Below are 24,208 nucleotides of genomic sequence, written 5' to 3' on the forward strand. Positions count from 1 at the left end.
TGCAGCACCATTGCTCTGATTGGGGGAGTTTAACTACTGCAGATTCCCTTGGGGATAAGGGTTTGATGAACTGCCATGAAAAATGATGGGAGGGAGTTGTTTTGAGTCTTGTGACGTGTTGTTAGGTAACCTTTCAGACACTGGGGCTGCAGATACCCCCAAGTAATGTGTAAGCAACTTGTGTATCCTGACACTCAGCCAAGTGCTTTGGGGAGTGGGATGAGCAGAGGAATGCTGAAGAAGTTCAGCTTCTGTAGGTAAACACAAAACAAGATGCCTTGGCCAGGGGAGGTGAAACATGGAAGAGCCTGGGCTTGCTATCAAACCTGGTGAGAAAGCAGCACAAACTGAGGAAAGCTCGGTGCAGGTTAGCAGCTTGGTGGAATCGGATCTGACAGCTCACTCTCTGCTGCTTTGCATTGTGGAGGGTGGTTTTATAAACCTAATACCAGCTGCCTCTATGCCAGGCTTTAGCATGTAATTAAATCATTACAGACCTGATTAACACACGTATTAGTCTTGTGGTTTAAGCCCTGAGTGGACACAGAGGAATTAGGGATTTCATTCCTACTCTCACCACTGTGTGCTCAGCACAGGGTCCTTCATCTCTGCCCTGTGCAGAACAAGGAATGATGCTCTGTTGTCTCATCACAGGGCGTCCCACACTGTCAGGTGCTGCTTTTGGGGCTCTCTGAAGCCCAGGAAAGCCCCAGTTTGGATCTGACTGTGGGTATTTGTCATTTGCTGCTTTGCCTTTTGGGTTTGTGGCCATCTTCCTCTGGTGCAGCAGGGGCAGAGCTGCTGCCTTCCTTGGGCAGTCCTGTGCATCTCAGGTGAAAGAATGATCCAGTGTGTAACGTGGCATAGTAATGGTATTCATAAAACAGCAAGAAAAAAAAAAGCTTTCATGAAGCAACGACTAATTGAGTTCTCGGATGCAGGCCAAGCCCAGTGCAAGCTTGTAAGAAATACCTTGCAGGGCCAGTCCTGGTCAGCCTGGGCTCTGTCCTTCTGGAGTGATTCCGTCAGAGCTCCACGCAAGAGATTGCAGTGTTTGAATTTGGCTGAAGGGGAAATAAATAAACTGGTTAACTGGGCACAAACAGGAGTTGCTCCTGTGTGAATCCCAGCTTTCTGGGTAGCGCTGGAGGAACTGCTCCTCAGAGCCGTGCTGGAGTGCAGTGGGAATGGGCTGAGGACTTCGGTTGGCTTCTTGCCTCTCTGGGAGTGAGCAGAGGTGACACGCACGCATCTGACCCATGGTTTTCCACTCCTGTTTGCTGATGTGATTCACAGTCTGCATTCTGCTGCTTGGGCAGCACCCAGGTTGTTGCTGTTAGACTTGAACATCTTGCTTTGAGCTCATCTGTCATAGTTAGAGAAGGATGGAGAGTCTTCCAAACGAAGATGAATTGCACGTTGTGTTGGGAGCCTGAGAGCTGCGTGGGGCAGCAGGCACTGAAATCATCCTCCAGAAAGGAGGAGCGCAGCATGGAGTGCCACGATGGAGGGTGAGGGTGGGTGGGAGAACTCCGAGCAGCAGCTGGAGGCCTGGGAGGCGATGTGATTCTGCTAATGCATACAGCCAGCAAAATGTGCTGCTGGTGCCTTCGTGCTGCTCTTCCTCTCTGTACGCTGCACAGTTATAGCAGCGCGATGAGCTCGGCTCCAAATCCCCTGCAGCCGCCTGGGGAGCGCGGCTGATGTCAGGAGTCTGGAATTCGCATCCCCTCCCCCTGCCTCTGCCTTTTTCCCCTCTTCTCCATAAATAAGTTCTGGAGGTGGCTGGGAGCTGGCTGATCTGAATCTCCCGGAGCACAGGGAGGGGGCTGGAAGCAGAACTGGAGAACAAGCAGTTGAGTCGCTTAAAGGCGGCTTGTGCTGTGCGCATGCAGGAATCTCTGCGTGAAACAAAGCCTGGTCGAAGGCAGTGGGAAGATCCAAGCTGTAAAGGCAGCTTAGACAAATGTCATCCATATTCTGTGTCTAACAAGAATGAGAGACAAGGAAACGTTGCAGCTGCGTGCTGCTCGGGCCAGGCGCTCTCAGCTGGTTTATTATCTGCAGCGTTGACTCGGATCTGCCATATGTTTGTAATCTCTCAGTTGAGGACCCAATTTCTCAGGATTACGGAAACTTTTTTAAAGCTGCCTAAAAATGTACATGACTTTTCCATGCAAATATTAGGCAGATCATCTTGGTAACCAAAGCTTTTTGTGCTGTAAAAGATCTGCTCGTCGTATTTCTTTCCGTTGCTGTTTTTTGTGTGTGTTCAATGCTGATGTGTGTGCTGTAGCCTTCCCCACGGATGCAATCAGTAGCACAGGCTCTTGGGATGTTCTCCTGTCTTTTCTCTGGTCTTTCTAGTGAGTGCTTGAGCCCATGATGAGGCCCTTTTTTATTCTTATTTTTCACTCCCTTGAAAACTTTCTCCTGTTATTATCTTCCTGTCTTCTTGGAGATCGTTCATTTTTTCATTACTTTTTTTGCCATGTTGGTGATGGGGATGTGCCTCCATGGCCTTTGCAGTAATGGGATGCCTTGGGACACAGGTGGGAGCTGGGGCCCAGGAGGATTGGCTGGGATATTGCAAATGTCAGAGTGCCCGATGTTTGGCTGCCCTTGAGCTCTGAGTGATGTCTCTCTTCAGGGAAAATAATGGATCATGGGGCAAATGAATACAGCTGTGATGTATTGTGCAGGCAGGGCTAGATGAAGCTGTCGTGCACGCGTTTGCTTTGGGTGCTGCCATGGGTTTGCTGAGTTGGGCGGTTCGTCTTTCTGACGGCACTTTGCTGCAAGTATCAGATCAGGATTCAAAACAATTTATTGCAAGCATTTGAAGTTGGGTCTGGTTACTGTACTTTTGGAGATGCCATCTCTCCCAGTGTGAGCAAGACCAGATGAGGAGGTTAACGAGATGGATCACTCACGTGATTGAATCACTAGAGACCTCAATATCTGGAGGTGACTGGAGCCTGCTGTGTGGGTGCGCTGGGTGTGAGAACCTCTCCTTTACATACACATAGGTTTTCCTGCTGCCCTGTAAAGTCATGAGCCTGGCGGATAAGGACAGCGAGGGCTGAGGCCAGGAGCTTTTTGCTTCACACTGTTAGTGCCTGTGTGCTTGCTTCAGGGCACGCTCAGCTGAAGGCTCGTGCCATGCCCTGAATTCCCACAGAAACCAGAACATGCTTTTTTGGAAAGCCAGCGTATAACTCGACTTTTCCCCTTCCATCAAACTTGTGTTTTGCTGCCTGCACGTGCGTGTGTGTTTTGTGCAGCAGTCAACACAAGGCAATGCTTGCCAAAGGGGAAATCTCCTTTCCTTGCCCCAGGCAGGACTGGGTGCTGCACACAGAATCCTCTGAGCGAGCCTGCAGGAGCAGGACCAGCACTGACACATCACACGGGGATGATTCAGCCACAGCTCACTTGTAACCATAAGCATGGCCGTGGGTTTACCTGTTATTCCAGCTGGTGTGAATTGCCCTGTGCTTGTTTCTCATGGTACAAGTGTGTAATCCTTAGGGATGCTCACTCTGGTACTTGCTTTAAAACTTATTTTTCTTTACATCGACTAATTTAAGAGTAAAAGGTTTGCCTCAGCATACTTCTGGCCCTGTTGCCTGTTAATTCTTGTTCTCTGCTTTTCTTTTTGCAGCTGAACCTGCAGACCTCTTGAAGGTATTAGATTTTCACAATTTACCTGATGGTATCACAAGAACAACAGGGTTTTGCACAAGCAGAAGATCTTCAAAAGAAGCAGACGTTGCTTACAGAGTAACAAAAGATGCTCAGCTCAGTGCACCGACAAAGCAGCTGTATCCTGGTAAGTCTGCAGCTTTTTGTGTTAGCTATTTAGAAATACCTGATCCTTTTCTCAGCTTCTCCAGACACATGCAAGGCACTACACACTTCCTATTCTCTATGCATGCTCTCTTGGCAGAGAATGAGTGATTCTGCTATTTTTTGGGGCGGGTTGCAAGCTTGCAACCATCAAACGCAGCAGTAAGTCCTTTTGTCATCGCGTTTGCATGTAGTGATAGGTTTCATCGAGGGAGATGTGGCCAATGCCTCCACGTATGTTCTCTCCTATATTAGAAAGTTTGTGCTCTCATTATCACACAGTGACGTCCAGCTGGGAGAGACTTGGAAGATGCAAAGGAGCGCAGGCCGCGTTGTGCTCTGCGTTTGTAGAGTGCCAGGCACAGTAGGAGCCTATTCTGTGGCTGTGGTGTCTCATAACACAAATAAGCACCATAAAAAAAGAATAGACTGCCCCACAAGAACAGATGTCCCAAGAAGACTGTTTGAAGAGGCTGGAGGTTCATTAGAGCAAGCCACAAAGACACAGGAGTTTACAGAGCCCTTGAAGAGTGCTGCTTTGAGGAAATGTTTCCAGTTTGGAACAGAGTGGATTTAAGAGCTTCCCAGTGGTTGCTGGAGCCACTGTGAAATCTTGCCCGACAGCCTTTTTTGGTGCAGAAAGCAGAAAAGTAGTGACTTCCAGCCAATTTAGCAAAGATTGGTTGCTGCTGCTTCAAGGAGTTCAACCCAAGAGCATGCAGAACTGAACCATGGTCGCAGAGGGTAACTCCATATCGTATGAGAATCTCTTGTTTGTGACTCATCTCGCTGTTTGGACATCCTCTGAGATCGTGGCTTGCATCTGCTGTCTTTCATGGGTGAGATGCAGATGGTGTTTCTTTGATGTCATCAAGCAACTTCTCAATCACTTCCACTGGACAACTGTGGAGCAATTGAGACAGCTCTACCTCTCTCTGGACTCTTATGAAATAATCTGCTCTGCTTGCTCAGGAGATGGGAAGGGAAGAGCAGAACGGGGAAGCCCTGCTGTTTTCCATCAGAACCACAGCTGTTTGCTCAATACATCCCCATAACGAGCCGTGACTTGAGCTCACACCACCAGATGAGTGAGAGAGGGGAGGTAAAGGCATTGAAGTGATTGCAGCACAGTGCGTTAGGGGAAATGTGGCTTTGGTGACTTTGTGTGTCACAGAATGACTGGCCCTCTCTGCTCTTGAGCACCACAGGCAAGCGTACACAGTGCATAATATTTTGTGCTAATTAGAAGTTGGTGTTTTTCTAAGATGGTAATTTTATGGGCTTTGCATTCTGCTTCTGCAGCCACAGCCAGCAAAGCAAGAGATATATATAAAGCCTGTCTGTTTTTCAAACCCACAGGAGTGAGAAAATCTGCTGAGATGCTCTTTGTCCTCCCTCCATGAATAAGTTCTGCTTCCCCACAAAACCATGCTCTTCCAGCAGAAGCAAGAGAGGCAGGGTTTTCAGTGGCAGCCAGCAGAATGTCGTTTGCATTCTTTCAGCAAATTCTGCCTTCTATGTGCTGCTTGTGGGTGTCTGCACGTATAGATATGTATGTATTTAAGAGCTGAAGAATCTCTATTGTAACTCGAACAGTCATCTCTGAGGAAAGCATCCATTCCAAAAATGAAAGCTTTTCCCAGATGAAGAACAAGACCAGAGCTTGGTGACACCACCAAGAAGCTGTTCTGCTCTGAGAAGTGGCTATGGGAACGGCACCAACTTGCACAACAGTTCTGCTCTGTGGTTGTACTTGGAACTTGATCATCTCATTGTTTTTGCTGGTTGTTTTTCTTTGTGTGTGTGTGTTATATGGCTAAAGCTTTCTGGTCCTTCCCAGATAGAGTCAGGGCTCTGCCAGCCCCCTCTGCTACACCTGCAGCACCAGAGCTAGGAAGGCATCCCTGGTGTCTGTGTTTCGAAGGCTGAGCTTGCATGAGAGCCTTCCATCCTTGATCCCAGCACTCAGAAAGGAAGAAGCTGGGCCTGATGCTGCTCTGTGTGCAGCAGAGCGTGCTGCAGATGCCAGCTGCTCACGTGAAGCAGTGGATGTTGGGGCCGTGCCGCCCTTGTGCCCACCCCACACCTCAGTGTTGGCTGCTGGAGCAGCGATGCTGGCTCTCCCCATGGATCCATCTGCAGAATAGGGGTCCGAACCCTTTGCTGCTTTGCAGGATGTGGTAAATTTGAAAGGCTTTGGTCATGAGGGTAAAAATAAAGACACTGCAGTGAAGCCAGACTGAGCATTAGTGCAGGGCTATGAGGAGGAGAGATGGATGTGCAGTGAGCTCACTTGAGTGGACTGAAAATCGAGGCTTATTCCCAAGCCCCTTGTTGGGGATGACTTCCCTGTCTTTAAGGGGATTTGGAACAGTTTCTATGCTCTCCATGTATTTATTGTCATGTATATATTGTCCGTGCGGATGTGTTTTCATACATCACTCAATAGCCTGGGTCACTTCTGTGACAGTGAAGGCATTGTTATTTTGCCAGGACAGCAGAGCAGTAACAGTAATGTCAGCTATAATTCATCTGTTATGGTTATTTGGGTTGAGAAACTCACGTCACCATGGAGACATTTTAATAATAATGAAAAAAAAAATTAAAAGCAGCTTTTTAATGAGTTGGCAGCTTGCTCAAGTTGAAAGGTACTGTATTGTGGATTCATAATGAAATTTTGGACATGAACTATTTTACATAAAAGGCCCCAAACTCTAGCCTGTAATTGGAACCAGGAAGGCGTATGGTCTTGATTGAGCTCTACAGGAGGATTTGTGTATATTCAGCAGGAGGGAGATAAAGCTCAGTTCATCCTAGGGGAGGCACCAAGATCAGATGCCTGCCTTTGCCAGATATCTGGGTCTGTGTCCTAGGAGGAAAATCCTTCTATTATTACCACAGCACTGAATTATTGACTGAGTCCTCCGTTCAGAAGATGCTTTCTGCTTCTTTACAAACGTGGTCTAACTGGGTGAGGGATGCTGGCTGTGTTCAGTGCAGTGTCTGTGCAGGTGTCCCCAGCTGCCCACTCGGTGCACCATTTGCATGCCTTCTCCTGCCTCCTCCGTTGTTCTGCAGTGTAGTCCTCTGCTGGAGGGCTAGATTCACTTACAGCAGTGGTTAATAAAGTTTGAGCAATTCCCAGGCAGAAGAAAAGAGTGATTTCATGGCCTCTTTCTTTTTGAACTCGCGAGCTGTGCTGTAATCAGAAGAATTCCCTGCTCACGCCCCCATACCCAGGTCAGAATCCCTTATGCCCCACTGGGATACCATCTAAGAAAAGCCTTTAGGGGCAGAGGAAGCCTATTGGAAGCTTTTGGGCACTGAGCTTGACAATTTTTGCGGTTTATATGGCTGCGAATCTGCAGCTGAAAAATGCTCTATTGTTGTTGTTCCCTTCGCTGCGCCCTGCCGCACGCAGATGGTCACACACACACACATACCCTGCTGCCCATGGCAGGGCTGCCCCACTTTGCTGTGCTTGGTATAAGATTTCCCAAGCAGATACCCAGCAGTACAATGCAATCCTTGTTGTGAAAGCCTGGACCTTGGAGGAAAGATACCCTGCACGTCTCACACTGCTGAAATGAGGTTATGCCCTGTAGGGTACCCTAATTTTTTGTCGTCTACCGGAATCTGATCAAACAAACTCCTTTAGTAACGCATCTGGGGTTTTTGAGACCTCCTCTTCAACGTGTGCATCCAAGCTTTTCCATTTGTGATGGTTCTATATGAAGGGCAGAGAAAAGATGAGCTAAGGAGACACGTCCTGCACGGGGCATGGCTTGATGATGTTCGTGTCCACTTGAAACTTCGAGGGCATCAGCCCAGAGTTGCAGACCCTTCCCATGCAAACCTTGCAAAAGTGGAAAGATACCACCTGAGATCAGAGAAGTCTGCTTTCCTGAGTGGAGAGAAATCATGGAAACTTGTGAGCTGTTCAATATGCAGACAAACCGGCGTTTCCTGCTGTTTGCCAGATTTATTTCTGCTCACAGATATTTTTTTTTCCCTGTACCAGCCCTGAAAGCCAAAGCCACAGAATGCTCTGTTCTGGGCCTGGAATAGATGAAACCTGATGCAATTCCCCTACGTCTTTACACACAGTGTCGGAGAGTTTTATTTGCCTAACTGGTGTGGAATGCTTACCTCCCTCTGTCTTTCTGATGTATTAAGTTAATTTGGAGATGGTGTGATAAATGAAAGAAAGGAAGTTTCTGCCTTCTCTCCTTAATTCTCCAGGACGTATCGAGGAGGAGTTTGGTGCAAATAATACATTTAAACCAACAGTTTTTTTAGAGCCTCTGTTTTCCCAGCATTGTATTCTTACTCTGGAAGACCTTGAACTGTACTGTGCTGCAAGTTGAAATATGGAGTGGCTTTTGGCTGTGTGGCAGGGCAGTGAGGGCTGGCAAAAGGCTTTCTGATGATTAATGGAAGATCCTTGGTGACGTTCAGCTCTGTGCCATTAGAGTGGGTAGCCCTTGAGAGGCACTGCCCTGCTCTGGCTTTGCAGGTGCCATCTGCTTTAGGTTCCAGCACTGTATCTCAGTAGGCTTTGGGGGAAAAGATGGAGCTCTTTCCCAGTGTATGCTTCTAGAGATGCTGATGTACACACATCTGGAGGGGTGAAGAGTCAGCCTTCTTCACGTAGATCATTAGGCAACCTATTGTTTCTGTAGGGATTCATTGTCAAGGAAACCTGACTAACCTCTTTGCTTTTCCACTCCAGCTTCCCCATTCCCAGAGGACTTCTCCATTTTAACCACTGTAAAAGCGAAGAAAGGAGGTCAGTCCTTCTTGATCTCAATTTACAATGAGCAAGGGATCCAGCAAATTGGTGTGGAGATGGGTAGATCTCCTGTATTCCTGTATGAAGACCATACAGGAAAGCCAGGCCCAGAAGACTATCCTCTCTTTAGAGGCATTAACCTAGCAGATGGCAAGTAAGTGAAATTTTGTGCACAAAGGAACAAACAGTACATTGTTTATAACAGTGCCAGCATGTGTTGTGTAAAATTGGAGTCCTACAAATGTCTGTGCATACATCCCATTCTTCAGCTGTGCCCTCTGGCAGATGAACAGTGCGTATGTAAAAGGTGAACCCTGTACCAGTTAGTGCAAGCTGTGTTGGTGCTTATGTTGGGTAGCAGCACTGTTGGCTTCTGTTATGAAAAGTCCAAAGGAAACCCTTGACAATGAAAGTCCCCCTTGGATCCTGCACAGGGCATAAGGAGGGTGGAAGGAGGGATAGCCAGGGAGTTATCAGTCCCTTCACTGAAGCAAGAGCAGGTGCTCTCTGAGCTATTTTGGAGGGTTGAAAAGCAAATGGCATCTGCCAGCACAGTCATTTCTCTTTCCAGTGACTCATGTAGAGTCTGCCTAAAGCTGATTTTCACCCATTTGCACATAATAGCTGGTGTGAAGGTTTGCAGGAGAGTTTTTACGAGGGATTTGTTGTTATTGCAATCGTTGGCTTGCTCTTGACAGACCAAGGCTCTGTGTAACATCTGTGGGCTGTGTTCTTCCAGGTGGCACAGGGTCGCCATCAGCGTGCAGAAGAAAAACGTCACCTTGATTTTGGACTGTAAAAAGAAAATAACCAAGTTCTTGGATCGAAGTGACCATCCCATCATTGACGTCAATGGCATCATTGTATTTGGAACGAGGATATTAGATGAGGAAGTCTTTGAGGTAAGTCGTGATGATGAGCAGCTCTGGAGGCGTTCTGCAGAGCTGAGTTTTGGTTTTGAGGGCTTGACAGCTTTGTTTGAAACGTGTCTTGGATTTTTGCATGGAATTCCTTAATATGTAACTTAGTTTCTTAGAGATTGTGTTCTAACTAGGTAAATGCTTCCTCTAGTATTGATGCAAGCAGTGGGCCAGGTTGGCTGCTGGAGAATCTCCCCTGGTTCTCTGCTTTTGCTCCCCTGCTGAGGTTTTAGACCAGCTCCTCTGCCAGAATCTTACAGATCTGTAGCTCTTGTGCTCTGTGTTGATGGAAAAGGCTCCACTTTTGAAAGTAGCAGGACTTCGTTTATCCCCGTGTTATGATTTAAATCCTGTTTGAGGGGCAGTAAACAGAAGAAAGAGTCTCTTGCAAATCAGTTCTCATAAAGTCCGTAGTAATCTGCTCATTTTCCATGCACTGGTCATTGATTCCTGGTTCCTTGCACTGTGACTCAAGGAGTCTCCTTGACAGCTTGTTTGGCAGCCCCATCATCTCCCACACAGCGACTGCTTTTTAAAATGCAACCCCAAATCATGATGGGTGGAATGTTCCCATGAGCTCCTATGATTTAAGCAAAGAGATACAGGATTATTTATAGACGAGGTACATATGGTAGAAGTTCTTTTCCCATACTTCAGCAGCTAGTTGAATACATGCATTTTGCTAGCAATCTCAACTCCTGTGCTCTGCTGTACTTCTGAGGCTTTTATGCATACAGTCATCTCGTCCCTGATCTTGCTTGCAAGCTAGAATTGCTTCCCTGAAATCAGCGCCAGTGCAATGGAGTGTAAACAAGGCCTGTTGACTTCCCTACCTCCTTATTTATTGAGCTTGCATGCAGGAAGTGCTGTGTCTCATGGGCCTCCCAGCCCAGCAGAGGGATGGGAAGCATCAATCTGGGGGATAATTAGAAGTGCAGCGAGGCCAGCTCCTGCCTGCACTGTGCTGTCGCTCAGAGAGTTGCAGTAACATTACCAACAAACAGAGCAGGGATGCAAGGACTGAGAGGTGCTGCCAAAATCCCAGTTAGGGAGCAAGCACCGGCTTTCTACGTTGCATTCAATTAATAGGCAATCCCTGGGAAGGCTGACTATTACAATAAAAAGTAAAAGCTGAGTTTAACGGGTGTTGGAGTGTCTTGCAAGCATTGGATGTGCTGTCAAAAATGTGGCACTGGTTGCTGTATTTTAAGTGGAGCTGCTACATAAAGCGGTGAGCTCCCCTGGGGAGTCGCTGGGGTCTGGGGGATCTGATGGCAGAAACGAGTGTTGCATCCAAACCAGTAAGGAAATGTAAGCTGCTTTGTTTTGCTGCTGTTTGGTGAGGACCATCTCTTCCTTCGTAGGGAAGAAATGCTCCTGGCTAAGTTATTTCCATCGAGGGAGAGGGCTGTGCTCAGTGAACCCTCTGAGATCCTGGGGGGTGGTGTAAAATAGAGCAGTGGTTCCCCTTTGCGGGAGGCTGCTGCCCTGTCATCAGCCCTGGGTGCAGAATGCAGCTATGGGGTTGTTGTGGGAGCTTCCTGAGAAACGTTCTGGTTATTTGACCAGAAGTGAACAATTAGCAAATCTGTTTGTTTATTTTTTCTTATATTCTGCACATCTATGTTGTAAAGCATCAGTATAAGCTTTTGAGGGAGGAGGGAAGCAAGCAAGATCTCCAGTTCTGGAATTTGTCCCTTCCTTTTGTCATCCTCATCAAACAAAGAGGGTTTTCAACATATGCTCTCACATAAACACTAATCAAGATACCAGCAGCTTTAAACTGAACCTAATTAATAGTTTTCATGAAGGCAGTGGACTATAACCTAATTTCCTCCATATCTCAGCAACTCAATTTCCTTTCGGCCCTCCTTTCTTCTCTGCAATCTGCACGCTGAAGCAGAAAGTGTGTGGGGAGGGCTGTGGCTCAGGATGATGGGAAAGAGGTGCAAACAATTAGAGGGCTGTGCATTCTTGAAAAGCTGATTGCTTCTGGGCTGAGCCATGGGCTGAAGCTGCTGCTGTCCTGCAGGCAGCTGCCCTGCCAGCCTTGGCTTGGTGCTGCTGTGCTGCCCGGTGTGTTTGCAGCCTGGCTGCGTGTCTGTCTTTGCTGTGGGGGTTTCTCCATCCTGTTGTGGGGTGTGGGATGGAAGGCAGCGGCTGGGAGGGCTTAGGCAGGCTTGGTCTCAGCTGGGATCAGCAACAGCACTAAGTGGGAATTCCCATCTGTCTGAACCCCGGGCAGGGCTGAGACCAAATAAAAACCCAGCACTACTTGTTTGGAAAGTCGTAATTATTTAAACTGGGGTCACAGCAAAGCGGCTGCGCTGTGTTTGTCCCTTGGGTGCACGGATGGCCATGTCCTCGCTCGTGTTCTGCTGCAGAACTCAGCCAGGCAGGAGGGATGGGGGGGGGTTCAGAGCATTTCTGTAGCACAGCGTTCTCCTGGTGGAAAAAACTGCTTCCTCTCATTAAAATTCAATTAGCTGGGAGGCTGAGTGGGTCTCTGTGAGGCTCTGGGAACGCCGGGTGGGTTTGAAGAGTGGCCAAGCTGAGAGCCTAGGTTGTACAAGTTAAGTTTTGTGCCGAGCTGTTGTTTGCAACAGAAGTGTACAAATGTCAGGACAGGGCTTGGGCAGCGGTGGCTGGCATCAAGCTGTGAGTGAGAGACTGCTGTTGTGAGATTGCAAAGGCCTTTTGCAGGGGGAGAGAGCAAAGAAATAGCCCATGGGCTGGGAGAAACTCTTGGCACGCAGGCTGCAGCAAGCAGAGCTCCTGCGGCTATGGCAGCGCTGGGAGGAGGTCAGAAGGCACGTGGATGTGTCTTGTTGTTAGGGGGATTAGCAGTTTCTTTTGCAGTTCGGATATGTTAGAATGCAAATTTGTAGTGGTTTCCTTGTCCCCAAAAGGCTGAGCACTAAACCTGGGGGATTGTTCCAGAGCCTCACTGCGATGTGCTGGGTGATGGGCCTCTCTTGGTGCTCTACTCTTCATCCAGGTTGTTTGGATGCTCTGTGAGCTTTCATGGGAGGTTGCCCATGGAAGACGGCCTTGGCAGGTAACTTCTGCTCCATGCACAGCTTACTGCTGAGTTTGGGGATGTCTGCCCAAGCCAAAGCCCCACAAGGCTTTGTGTGTAGCCAGCCCAAGCAGAGTGCTGCTCATTTAATCCATTTGTCTGCTGCATCCACAGACTCTGGGAACAGCATCTCCCATGGGATGGCTTTTCCAGCTCAGCATGGAGGTGGTCCTGAGGAAGGGCAGCCTGGGCTGAAGAAGGTCTGGTTTAGCAGATGTGGGTTGAACCAAAGTTCAGGTCCTGGCTCGGTAAGGTCACCGGTGCTGTGTTTCAATCCCAGAAGTGCTTGTATTATAGCAGTGAACAAAGAAATCCCATAACGTGCAGCTGGAGATTCTTTAGGAATGGAAAGTGCTGCCTAACGGCTGAGGCAGGTACCCATTGCCCCCATGGCTGGGTGAGGTGAACTCACACCGTCTGCATGCTGTGTTGAAGCATCTCATGTGAACACACAGAAGCTCGTTTCCTGCAGCAGTGTGGGGCCCAGCCCTGCAAACTCAGCAATGGGCTGATGAACAACATGCAGTTTGCCTTTACTGGAGCCCCAGAACTTCCATAGTTCTGAATTGTTTGTGGTTCAGCCATTGAACGTTTTGGGGGACTGTCCCACGAGAGAAGTGGCATTTTGATCCTCAATAGAAGTAATAGTGGAATAGTGCCTGGTATTGGTGTAGATGAAATGAGTTTTCCTGTGAGTAGAAAAGTTCAGTGTGCATGCTGCTTTTTGAAGGTTGGCTTCTCAGGAAACGAGAGGAGCTTATTTTGTGCAGCTGAGTACCATAACTGTGTCTTATTGGTCCAGTTGGTACCATAAAGCCAAACGGTTTCTTTTGATGCTGCCAAACAAGGTGTGAAGTGAGAAGGTCTCCCAAATGCCTGCATGTACCTTTCTGCCAATGCAGGGAAGCTGAAGGCTGGCGGAAACATCTGCTCTTGGCTTAAGCCAAATGCTGGCCTGGGATGAGGTGTGGTGTACGATGCTAAAAGGATGGCACTCATCCTCTCTCCTCCTTTGTGTTTTTGTTGGGTTTTGTTTGTGTTTGAAGACCACCAGCAAAATGAAAGTATCAGAAATGGAGGGAGGGTGAGTCTGAGTGCTGGGGCTGCTCTTAGGGCTGCTGAGTGCTTCAGTGCTCTCAGCTGAGATGTTTGTGCTGCTCTCGGGTTGAAATGCCAGCTCTCTTTTCATCTTCTGCCTTGTTTACACTTAGACAAAAACAATTATCACTGGGGTTGATAATCCCAGATTTCATTTCACTGTTGTAATGGCTTTCTCCTTCCCTGTGCCCTTGGATTTAGCATTTCTTGCTCTGGAAAAAGCTCTTAGCTTTACCTTTTCTGAACGTTAATTTTTTTTTTTCCAGATGCCTCCAAGGTTACGAGATTGGATCAATAAATTTTGCTTTAGCAAAAGGTGTTCCGCAGAAAATAGTCTTTCTATCTGTGCGAATGCATCTTACTGTATTTTTCAGGTGCTGGAGGACAGATTTAGGGCTTGCTTTTGCAGGCAGAGTGCTGTTAACGTGTCAAATAGCCTCTATCTGCTCCTGCAGGAGGATAACGGTGCTACTAATGCAACGGGCTTTTGGGAAGTTCAGGCTGGTGGTAACTGCAAAGCTTGCAGGCTTTCTCACTTCATGGGGAAGGACCTCATGGGGAGCCTCAGCTCCAAATGTCATTCATATCTTTTGTGCAGCAGCAAGAAGCACGAGGTGCTGGTACAGGTGGGAGCACTTACTGAGGAAGGGTAGCAAGGTCCCCAGCTTTCTTGAACCAGGAGCTGCATTCTGCACGGTCAGGGGCAGGAAGGAACTGGGCAAAGCTCGTGCTGAAGTTCTTGTCAAGCTTCAAAAAACGCTTTTAGAATTAATTAGGGGTGTATACTAACCTGGATTTCTCTGTCGAGATGCGCCACAGACGCGCGCTCCCGTGTACTTTTCCCTGCCTCAGCAGACTGCTGAAAGAAGTTAATTTACAGTTCTGGCTGCCTGCTTTCCTGGCCCTGCCAAATCTGATTTCACCTCTTTTGCTGTAGAGCCTTTCAGGGAGTGCAAAGAGTCGATGTTTTACACCACCAGCTTATACTGTGGTGTGAGATGATGGAAAATGAAACGTCCTGAGCCAGCATTAGGGTTCTTTATTGAAGATGTCTGTAGCTTTCCCCAGTCTCCTAATAATTCTCCATTTAGTTGCTGGTTTTCTCGTCATTTCTTCTGCTTTTTTTTTTCTTCTTTTTTTCCAAAGGGATCCTCTTTAGTGAAATGGTGCACTTGAGACATATGGATTGAATCACAGAGCAGGGCTCTTCCAGAATAGCAGTGCTGCCTAGAATATATCTGCAACTGCTGAAGCTTTTGCCTCAGGATGGCTTTGCAATTAATGGTGAGATTTGTGTGCCAGAGGCCAAGCGATGCAGTCAGTTTAATCAAAACCCCAACGTGATATTTGGCTCGGGTTGGCAAGTCTTGTGCATGGGATTGTCTTACCCAGGTGCCCAGGGACGTCATCTGGTTTTATCAGTGTGTCTGTGAGTGCGTGCAGAAGAACTGCAAAGCAGCTTGTGAAAGTTGCAGTCTGTGCTTAAGGTGGTTTATTCTCATCCCTGAAGTGACACCTTTCCTTATGATCCCTATCTGTCAGGTTCCTGTAAGGAGAGTGAAGGTTAGGGTGGAAACACTGGATTAATTGTTTGTGTGTGCTTTGCCCAAACGCCTGTTTTGCACTGAGATTTTCTGGGTAATTGGCAGCTCAGACACCTGGACTTCAGTCAAGCTTTGTGACTGGGCCAGGGTTGCCTGTCATGATGTGTATTTTGTAATTACGGCTAATAAAGCGGCATCGTTAATGTTTTAATTCTGTTTGTTTGTTTGTAAGTGATAAATTCCATTTCTTTAACTGTAAAAGACACTGTGTGCTTGTCATGTGTAGGTCGTTACTGGAGTTTGCTGCTATCTCATGCCTTCTGGCCAATGATTGCATCCAGTGCAAGGAGAGACGTGCTTTATAGTTCAGACAGATCATAAAAGTGCTTTTATTGATGCTTAACAGCAATGCAGTGCATCGTGTATCTTTTAATCCAGCCAAGATACACACCCAGGCTTAGGAAGCTGTATGGCATCGCTTCACGCAGTTGTCTGAGCCAAGCCCTGCTCTTGCAGCCAGAGTAGCACAAGGCCTGATGGCACAGTTTTATCCTTGGCATGGGCACCACTGAATGCTAGCTGCAAGGCAAAGCGTTGCTATTACTGGTTGATTAACGTGTAATTAACAGTTTTTGGATAGCTGAGCATCTGAAATGCTGGCTGTACAGAGGTAGTCTAGTGGTACACAGTTTGCAGTTGTTCCCAGGTGTAGAAACAGGGTAGTAGTGGTACATAAATGGGAGGAGATCCAACTGAAGCAATTTCTGGAGGGGTCCTTCTTTGTGGTTTTGCTGGCACAGCATGATGGATGCTGAAGACATAGAGCAATTAGCAGTCATTAAAATCTATTGGTAATACCTTTTGTAAATGAAGGGCAGAGGTCCTGCTCAAGTCAGGGGACCACTTGGCTTCCTTGCCTATTCCAGGACAGTAGCTGCATCAGCAGCAATATGCAATGGACAAGTTTTTGTAATTGTAGTTCAAACAAGATGCCTTGAATCTCATTTCCTTGCTAGCCACTCCTCCAAGCTAATCGTCTTTGAGCTTTTGCCATTTTGGAGTGTGTGGATGAGGATGCTGAGTTGGGAGAATGGTCGGTGGGGGAAGTGAGCAGTAGCATGAGGGCTCTCCATCACTGCTTTCCCTTTGGGCCACAGAAGCCTGGAGAGGACAGGAAGGCTATGGCCCCACTGCCCCTGGCCAGGACACCCTTTTGCAGAGAGCAGTAAGCAGTTCAGACAGTTAACAAGGGGAACAGAATGGTCTCTGGTAGGCAAAGCTCATCTTTCAGTATAATTTCCATCCACTGCAGGGACCGTGGGGTTTGGGGAGCAGAGTTCTGTCTGATTGTTCCTGATGCTCACCTGGCAGAGTTTTTGTATCTAAATGCTGGCAGGCAGCGACAAGGCAGGCTCGTTGCACATGATGGATGCTGTTTGGGGCCTCCTCATTACTCTTTCAGCCGATGGCTTCGTTTGTAGCTCGCTTCCCCTGTTGGCTGGTGGGAGGGAGGGAGGAGAAGGGGGCTCGGTTCTTCCATGGAAACTTTGAGGTGCAGAGAGCTGATTGCAGAGCCCAGACGGGTGATGTAATGCTGGAAACCCTTTCCTCTCCAGTGACATCATGCCAGGGCTCCCAGTGGTGTGGGGGACATCGGTATCTGCTGGGAGCCACAGAGAGGAACCGGGGTGTGGGAGACACTGCGTGAGAGCAGATGGACACGTTGGGAGACTGGGAAAGATTTTCTTCACCTTGAGCACAGGGGGAAAGCCAAATACTCATGCTATTGGGGCGAAGTTTCCAGCTGAGCTTTGCTGGCAGCGCTGCTGCACAATATGTAAAAGCCATTACTGAGAGCAGCGAAGAACCATGGTGTGCCACTGGCCCAAATCAGTGCATGTTTCCCCTTCCCTGCTAATTTGGAAACCTTGTTCAGCGTGGGAGGTCACACCAATTAGTTTTATTTGCATAAGCGAATTTTTTGGCACCGAGGCCTATGGACAGGCAGGCATTCTCTTCCACGTACAAAAAGCCTGCTTTGCATGGTTGCAGCAGATCGTTAGAGGAAGTGCAGGCTCGGTGGAGCCAAACTGGTGCCTGGAGGGGCAGGGAGACAGGCGCCGAGCTGTGCAGTGTGCAGCTCAGGCAGGGGCTGTGCTCACTGTGCTCACTGTCCTCACTGACCCACCAGTGCTCAAACTGAGGCTTCTTTGCAATTTAGGGCTTTGTTACCATTGTCCTCACTTTGCAGGACCCTGCTTTCAGGGGTCAACAATCTGCTGTTTCCCTAAGGCACGGGGAAAGCATCCCCTAACTAGGAGCCCCTATTAGTCGACTTGGTGTTAGACCCATTCCCTTGTCATTTAGGTACGAACAAATGAAACACATGTTCCTTGCACATGGTGAGGCCTTCTTATTTTAATTTTTTTTTTTTGAGGCGGTCTGGGCTGCTTGCCAAAGCCCAAAGGAAAATCCTAGCCTGCTCCAGACATCCCTGGTGTGCAGGTGTACTGCTTGCTTCCACAGAGCAGAGCAGGATCGAATGTATGTGTTCACAATAAATATATCACCCTGGGGATGGGAGCTGGAAGAGGGTATTCCTAATGAGTTGTGCAGAGTATTGGATGGGATTTGTGTACTCGTGTGTGTATGTGTGTTTTCTATTCCCTCCAAGAACACGGAAAAAAGCCTCTCACCGTGGGCTCATTGTTTTCCCCACGTAGCCACATACTGGCCATGGTTCAGGAGGTCAGAACCTATTTGAACAAACAGTGCTCTGGCCACTGAAGTGAAATGTGTGAGGAGACGAGAGAATTGCTGGTGAATATTGCATTTGTGCACTGTTCTCTGCTTTGGAATGTCTGCAAACACAGCACGGTTTTCCTGGGGCTTTGATGCCTTGCATAAGCAAATGTATCTGCAAATTATGTTTACCCTTTTCCAGCTTGCTGCTCAGAATGCTGAAATCTGAGCCGTGATGCTCAGCCATTGTGCTGGTCATGCTGCAGCCATCCCTAGTCTGAAATGGGTTTGTTCAGATAACAGCATTTCTAGGCTGAGAGTCGCATCTGCACGCATGAAAGCCATAGGGTAGCAAAACCCAGCTCCTCTTTTGGGATGAAAATCTTGGCAGGTGCCCACTTAGCTCTGCTGGGGGAGCTGAGCAGGATGGTGCCATTAAACACAAGGCTTTGGAATGGTGAATTTAAGGTGGGAGGGGAGAGGGGTTTGAATGCAGCGGGCAGGCAGTCCTGTCTTGTGGAGGGAGGAAAAGGTGTGCAGATGGGAGATGTTAGGAGTGCACGTGCACCATGGCTCTGCTCTCTGTTTCCAGCTCTGTACTGAGCAGCGTGGGGCAGATTTGCAGGAGTGCTGGGAAGCACCAACAGAAACCTGCACAAAAGTTTCCTTCTCGGGTGGTCCCAGCAGATGTGTCCCATGCAGCACTCCGTCATTTGGTAACCGCTGCCTGCCAAGCACTGGAAAATTCTTTCTCAACCAAAATTTGGTGTTAAGTTAAATTCTGAGTGTGTCAGCAGATATCCCCACGGCTAAGCATGTAATCCCACTTACATCCTGAGATAACTTTGGCAGCCAGGTCAATTTTCCTCCATTCCCTTTAATCCATAAAACCTGGATTCTTGTAGTTACCTCCTGGGGCAGAAAACATTCCAAGTGCTGATTAAAAGCCTCTGTGTAGACAAAACCCCTTGATCCCGAGCCACCTCAGCGAGGAGGGCTGGGGTAAAACCTCATGGTGGATCTCAGGGTGGTGATGGTGCCGATGGAATGTCCTTCAGCTGAGATGAGAACAGCAGCTTCACTTCCAGGTTGATCCAGCATTGAGGAAAGTAAAACTGGGGATAGAAGCAAGGGGCGTGCTGCTTTGGTACCTTGCTGCTTAGAAGAGCTCCAGCTGCTTTGCGCTGGAAGCAGGAAGCCCTGGTGGATAGTAAAGAGCCACCCTTGGGCAATGGATGCGAGTCCATAGAGGGAGGCTGATGCTCTGCAGAATGAGCCTTGGGCTTTGGGGCTGCCTGAGGGCCCCCCTGGGGTTTCCTGTTGGAGTTTGGGAAGCGTTCAGAGGGGAGAGGATAGGAAGGAAACCATGCAGGAGTAGAATGGGCTGGCACCTGGTTGCTCTCACTGCCTTTGTAGCAGAGTTGTGAATTGTCTGATGAAGCTGCAAAGCGTCCTCTCTGTGAGAGGTGAGTTTTCATCACCACGGATGGCTGTGTCTAGATGTTAGCTGGAGGCTTTGGTTTCCTTGCAAGCCTCTTCCCATTCTCTACCAAGGTGAGGACTCTTCACCACCTCCCCTAGCCCTCTGCTTCCCTTCACGTCTCCCTCCTCCGTCATCGGTAGGGCTGGGGACAAAGCTTCCTGGGGTCCACACCTCCCCAGGCTATGCTGCATGCGTGGGGCTCAGCAAGATCTCAGCGACAGCCTCCCATGGGGCTCAGTGTGACTCCAACACCTCAAACGTGCCACTTCAGCCAGCAACTTCACTTCTTCACCGCCTATTTTCCACCAAGCGATTCCCCCGTACGCTGCTTGCATCTCCAGCTTTGTGTAGGCGGCGCAGAGAGCAGAAGCTGCTCTCGTTCCTCATTTTCCATAGACGAAAGGGAAATAAATCAACGTGAAACCGGAGCCAGGAAACAGCCACGTTCGGCTCGGAGGGGGAAAGGCACAAAAGAGCAACACCACGATGTGCTGTGCTGCAGCCCGCAATAAGGGGGAATCTGTTTTTTAAGCTATCCCTTATGGTTCACACATATGTCATTGAAGGATAACTTGTGTAGGAAAAAAGCTCTCCTCTCACTCGGTTATTAGTGGATTATTTGATTTGGATGAAGAGGGGAAGCTTTGGAACAGTGTGATCAGCACTTGGTAACCCGGTGACATCAGGAGGTGAGCTTGGATGGGGGGAATGCAGCACTAAATGGAACAGTAAAGAAAACAGGGAACTTGAGTATGTGGTCAGGCCTGCAAGACCACAAGAAGAAATTTGAAGGCTGGGCAGCGTTTGGCAGCCTTTCCTCTCTCTAATTTGGTTTTATGTAGCCCCTCAAGGCTGTGTCTCTTCTCCAAGGAAAACTCTGCTGTTTTCTCATTTTACATGAGAAATGGAGCTTGGCTCAAAGTGCTGAGCCTTCAGCCGGGGCACAGGGCTGCTCAGGTCGAGCATGGTGGGGAATGCCCCCCCAGATGATGAGAACTGGGAGGAGAGAGATGCGCTGGGCAGGGGGAACAGCAGCTCGATACACCAGGCACAGAATGAAGGCGTGATTTCAAAACTGTTCATTGTTTCATCTTCTTCTTTCAGCTTTATTAACTGCTAGTTAAGTGCTGGCGGACGGTGATAGACAATGACATCCATTCATTTTGTCCCATTCATTTCTCAGAGGCTTGGGCTGGGCTTTCTGTCTTTTTTTTTTTCCATACTGAACAGGCTGATGCTATGGAAATGCCTCCCACTACACGCAAGCTACTGGTTAACAGTTTTCCAGTGGGCCTCAATGCCAGTTTTGTGGGATGATGCCTGTGGGATTGCCCTGGCAGTGATGACCGTGGACACCCCCAGAGCTGTGGGCAAGGCTGTGGAGGGCAGTTGGGTGCCTGCAAGCAATGACTGCAAGGCAATGTATCGCCTTGTTGCACGCTGCCCCTGATTCATCCTTCCTTCTTTCCCTGACCATCAAAATCCCATTACTGACTGCATCCTGATCTGCCCTGCATACCCATTGAAGCCAACTTCAAAAGTGGTTATTAAAAGAAACGTTTTGAATTATGTAATTTGCTGCTTGCAAGCGTTCAGCAGCATCCTCTGACTTGATGTTTCAGTTGGGGAACAGAACTGCGCTGTGGGAACAGAGCTGAGCCAAACAGACTCCTATTTGAAAGCAGTTGGAAGGAACTGCTTGCAAACCTGGCACTGTCTGCTTATCCATAGCCGTTATTTTGCACGCAGGTTGGCACTGTCAATAGCTTTAAAAGCAAACGTTTGGGTTCTGCGTGGATGTCTGATAGAACGGTAATCGATTGCTAGGAAGTCACTCTCAGCTCCTGGTGTTGGTATTGTAGAGAGAGAGTGGTTACTTTCATTAAAAAGAATAGCTGGGAGCTCAGAATTCCTTTAGAAGTTATCCTACAGATTTGCACTATTTCTGGCTAAATGTTTGTAGTCTGCAGGGGGAAAACAAACCAACAAAAATCCCTGCAGTGACTCTGCTATAAAGGTTGTGTCTGGGCTTGAAGCAAGAATAGTGACAGCAGAGCACACAGTGATTGTAGGGCCTCTATTTTTAGGGAGCAGAGGTGTAATTTGTCTGCATGGGCTGTGACACGTTGATAATTTGAAGGCAGAAATCACAGCGTGGCAAACTGCTGTGTGGTCATTTAGGGGGAAAAGAACCAACCGCCACGGTTTGATCTTGGTGTGTTTGATGGAGAGCCAGGAGCAGCAGCGTGTCTGCTGTGCAGATGGATGATGCTGTGTGAGGAGGGCTCAGGTGAGGTCACCTCATGGCAGTGCCATCCTGAATGTGGCCAGTGTTGTGTAGTGTCAGCCCTCTGGGCTCTGCTGTGCCCCGTGCCATTGCTCTAAGAGCCGCCTCGCTTGAGACCTGGTTTTGTCTTCCCCTCTTTTTGGGTTTGGAAAACTGAGGAGATGAAGGGTGTCTGCTATGTATAGGCAGAAATACAATAACTGCTCATTTTGTGGTGCTTCAGCTCATCTTTTTCCAGTTGCTGTTGTAATTGGGAACCTCAAAGATGCTTTGAGATGAGTCTGGTTGGCATTCCTTTTAATTTGCCTTGTGGTCACTTGCAGCTCTTCCTATGGCAGGAACATTACAGAGATGCCTTGTCCTGAACGCTGCTGTAACCAATCAGATGTGAACCTGCTGCAAAGCTTTCCCTCAGACAGTGAACCTGTGTCGTGCCTTTCTTCTACCTGGCTGCCCGTTTTCATGATGTTTATAGGAATTTAATTAGCTTGAGCTTTTTTCCTCTGTCAAATGTGATTGAGATCAAGCATGGAGATGCAGGAGTTATTGAGGCAGACAGACACACCTGTAGCTGCACAGATCGCACATGGCTTGCTTTCGGGGTAAACCAGCCAAAAAAATGCACAAAAAAAAATGCATTGCTGTCCTGATGAATTCATTAGAGGGGAATGCTTCCTCACGTGTTAGAGTTTAAACCTTCAGATTAAATAACTCACTGTGGTTTCTGGCATACACAGCAGGGATGAGTATTTGGTTGCTGGGGGTGTGGTGGTGGCTAGAAGGCTGGGTTTATGCTTCAGTGAAGGCGTTTCCACACCGTGTTTCTATGAGGGATGTACCCCTCTGGGCAGCAGCCCTGTCAGAACACGGCTGCATTTGCTCTAGCTTCTTGTGTTGGCAGAAATGGATCAGCTCTGCCAAGGACCCCCTCTGGGTCCGACCTCAGCACCTCTCGTTGCCTATAAGATGGCACGCCAAGCTGGCCCTGTGTGCAAAAGACTCAACTTGCTCTTCCCTCCTTCCAGCTCTTCTCAGAATCAGCTTTCCTTCTTTTCAGTCAAAACTAGACAGGGGAAAAAAAGATTTAGGCTATTTACCACGTTCATGGGAGTTTTGGAGCAGCCAAAGAAAACGGAGTCAATTTGGAAGGGCTTCTCTGCAGCCAGCTTTTATCTTTTCTCTTTTTATTTTTTCACCCTGCCCCAGAAATAGAAAGAACACCTTTGCCCAGCCAGCAACTCGGAAATAACTCAGAGAAAGATTTATTTCTTCCATTCCTGCCTGGTTAGTAGCGTGGTCTGGATGGGTCGCTCTGCAAGGTTTCCATCCCAAGGCTCTGAGAACATCTCAGGGCTTTGGTGGCTCAGTCCCAGTGAGCCAAAGGGATCTGACTGCTGTCCTGTTCTCTCTCCTTGGGAAGGTGTCTTTGCAGGAAGGAGATACGCAAAGGCAGAGGGCAAGTGAGGGGGATGGATGGAGTTCTTCATCCTGCAGCCCCAAAGGGCTGCGATACTGAGGCTGTTGGCTTCTTGCACTGCTTGGAGGGTACAGAGAGCAGGTTTTGTGTCTGGGCTTTTGTGTCCTGCAGTGAGGAGTGGGTTCTGCTCTGCAGGGAATGCCCAGGACCTGGTGGGAGCTATGTTTGCTCAGTGATGGCCTTCACAGAAAGGGAGGAAGAGGCTGATGATAAGGATTAAGCTTCAGGAAAGCTGCTAGGAATGCCGGGCTTTAGTAGGATGTGTGCTCCATGCGAGCCAATTTGTTAGGAAGGCAGTCTTGCAAAAGTACCCAAATCTGGATGCTTTCTAGAAAAGCTCCTCTGTCGGTGGATGGGTTCATTCAAGTCCCAGAGTCATAGAATGGTTTGGATCGGAAAGGACCTTTTAGATCATCAACCCCGCTGCTGTAGGCAGGGACACCTCCTCCTAGACCAGGTTGCTCACAGCCCCATCCAGCCTGGCCTTGAGTGCTGCCAGGGAGGAGGCATCCCCAGCCTCGCTGCTCCAGGATGGAGTGGAAGTACTCTGGAAAAGTCTCATGACCATAAACGTGAGTTAAGTGTCTGCACAGAGTGGTATTCCTGAAATAAACAGCTGAAATAGGGTTTGTGCGTGTTCAAACCAAAAATGCAACTTCAGCCCTGTGGCCTCACGTTGTTGGCTTTGAGGCTTATCGGCAAGGATGAAGCATGCATGGAGGGGCAGCTGAGCCTGTGCACGTATGCGCAGATACGAAGCACCTCGTGTGGATAACCTCACCTGCAGCTGCTGCTTTAGGGAGAAAATATTTACTTCAGTGTGATGAAACTTGAACTAGAAGTCACGCAGTTTAATACAATTGTGTGGTTTGGATTCCTTGTTCTTCCCATGTGTTTCTAATCTGCTGCAGGGTTCAGACATCTGCCCAGAGCATAC

General features: G+C 48.4%; 1 protein-coding gene across 2 annotated transcripts in view; it reads left to right on the top strand.

The window, feature by feature from the left end:
- The window catches only part of COL5A1 (collagen type V alpha 1 chain), a 127,352-nt gene that overhangs the window by 22,645 nt on the left and 80,499 nt on the right, over nt 1-24,208 (top strand). For both annotated transcript variants that reach the window (XM_048966446.1, XM_048966447.1), the window contains exons 2-4: nt 3,665-3,832; nt 8,582-8,795; nt 9,381-9,543. In XM_048966446.1, coding sequence (XP_048822403.1) covers nt 3,665-3,832; nt 8,582-8,795; nt 9,381-9,543 — 545 coding nt within the window. The remainder of the gene's footprint in view (nt 1-3,664; nt 3,833-8,581; nt 8,796-9,380; nt 9,544-24,208) is intronic.

Source organism: Lagopus muta, chromosome 19, assembly GCF_023343835.1.
Source record: "Lagopus muta isolate bLagMut1 chromosome 19, bLagMut1 primary, whole genome shotgun sequence".
NCBI classification, from domain to species: domain Eukaryota; kingdom Metazoa; phylum Chordata; class Aves; order Galliformes; family Phasianidae; genus Lagopus; species Lagopus muta.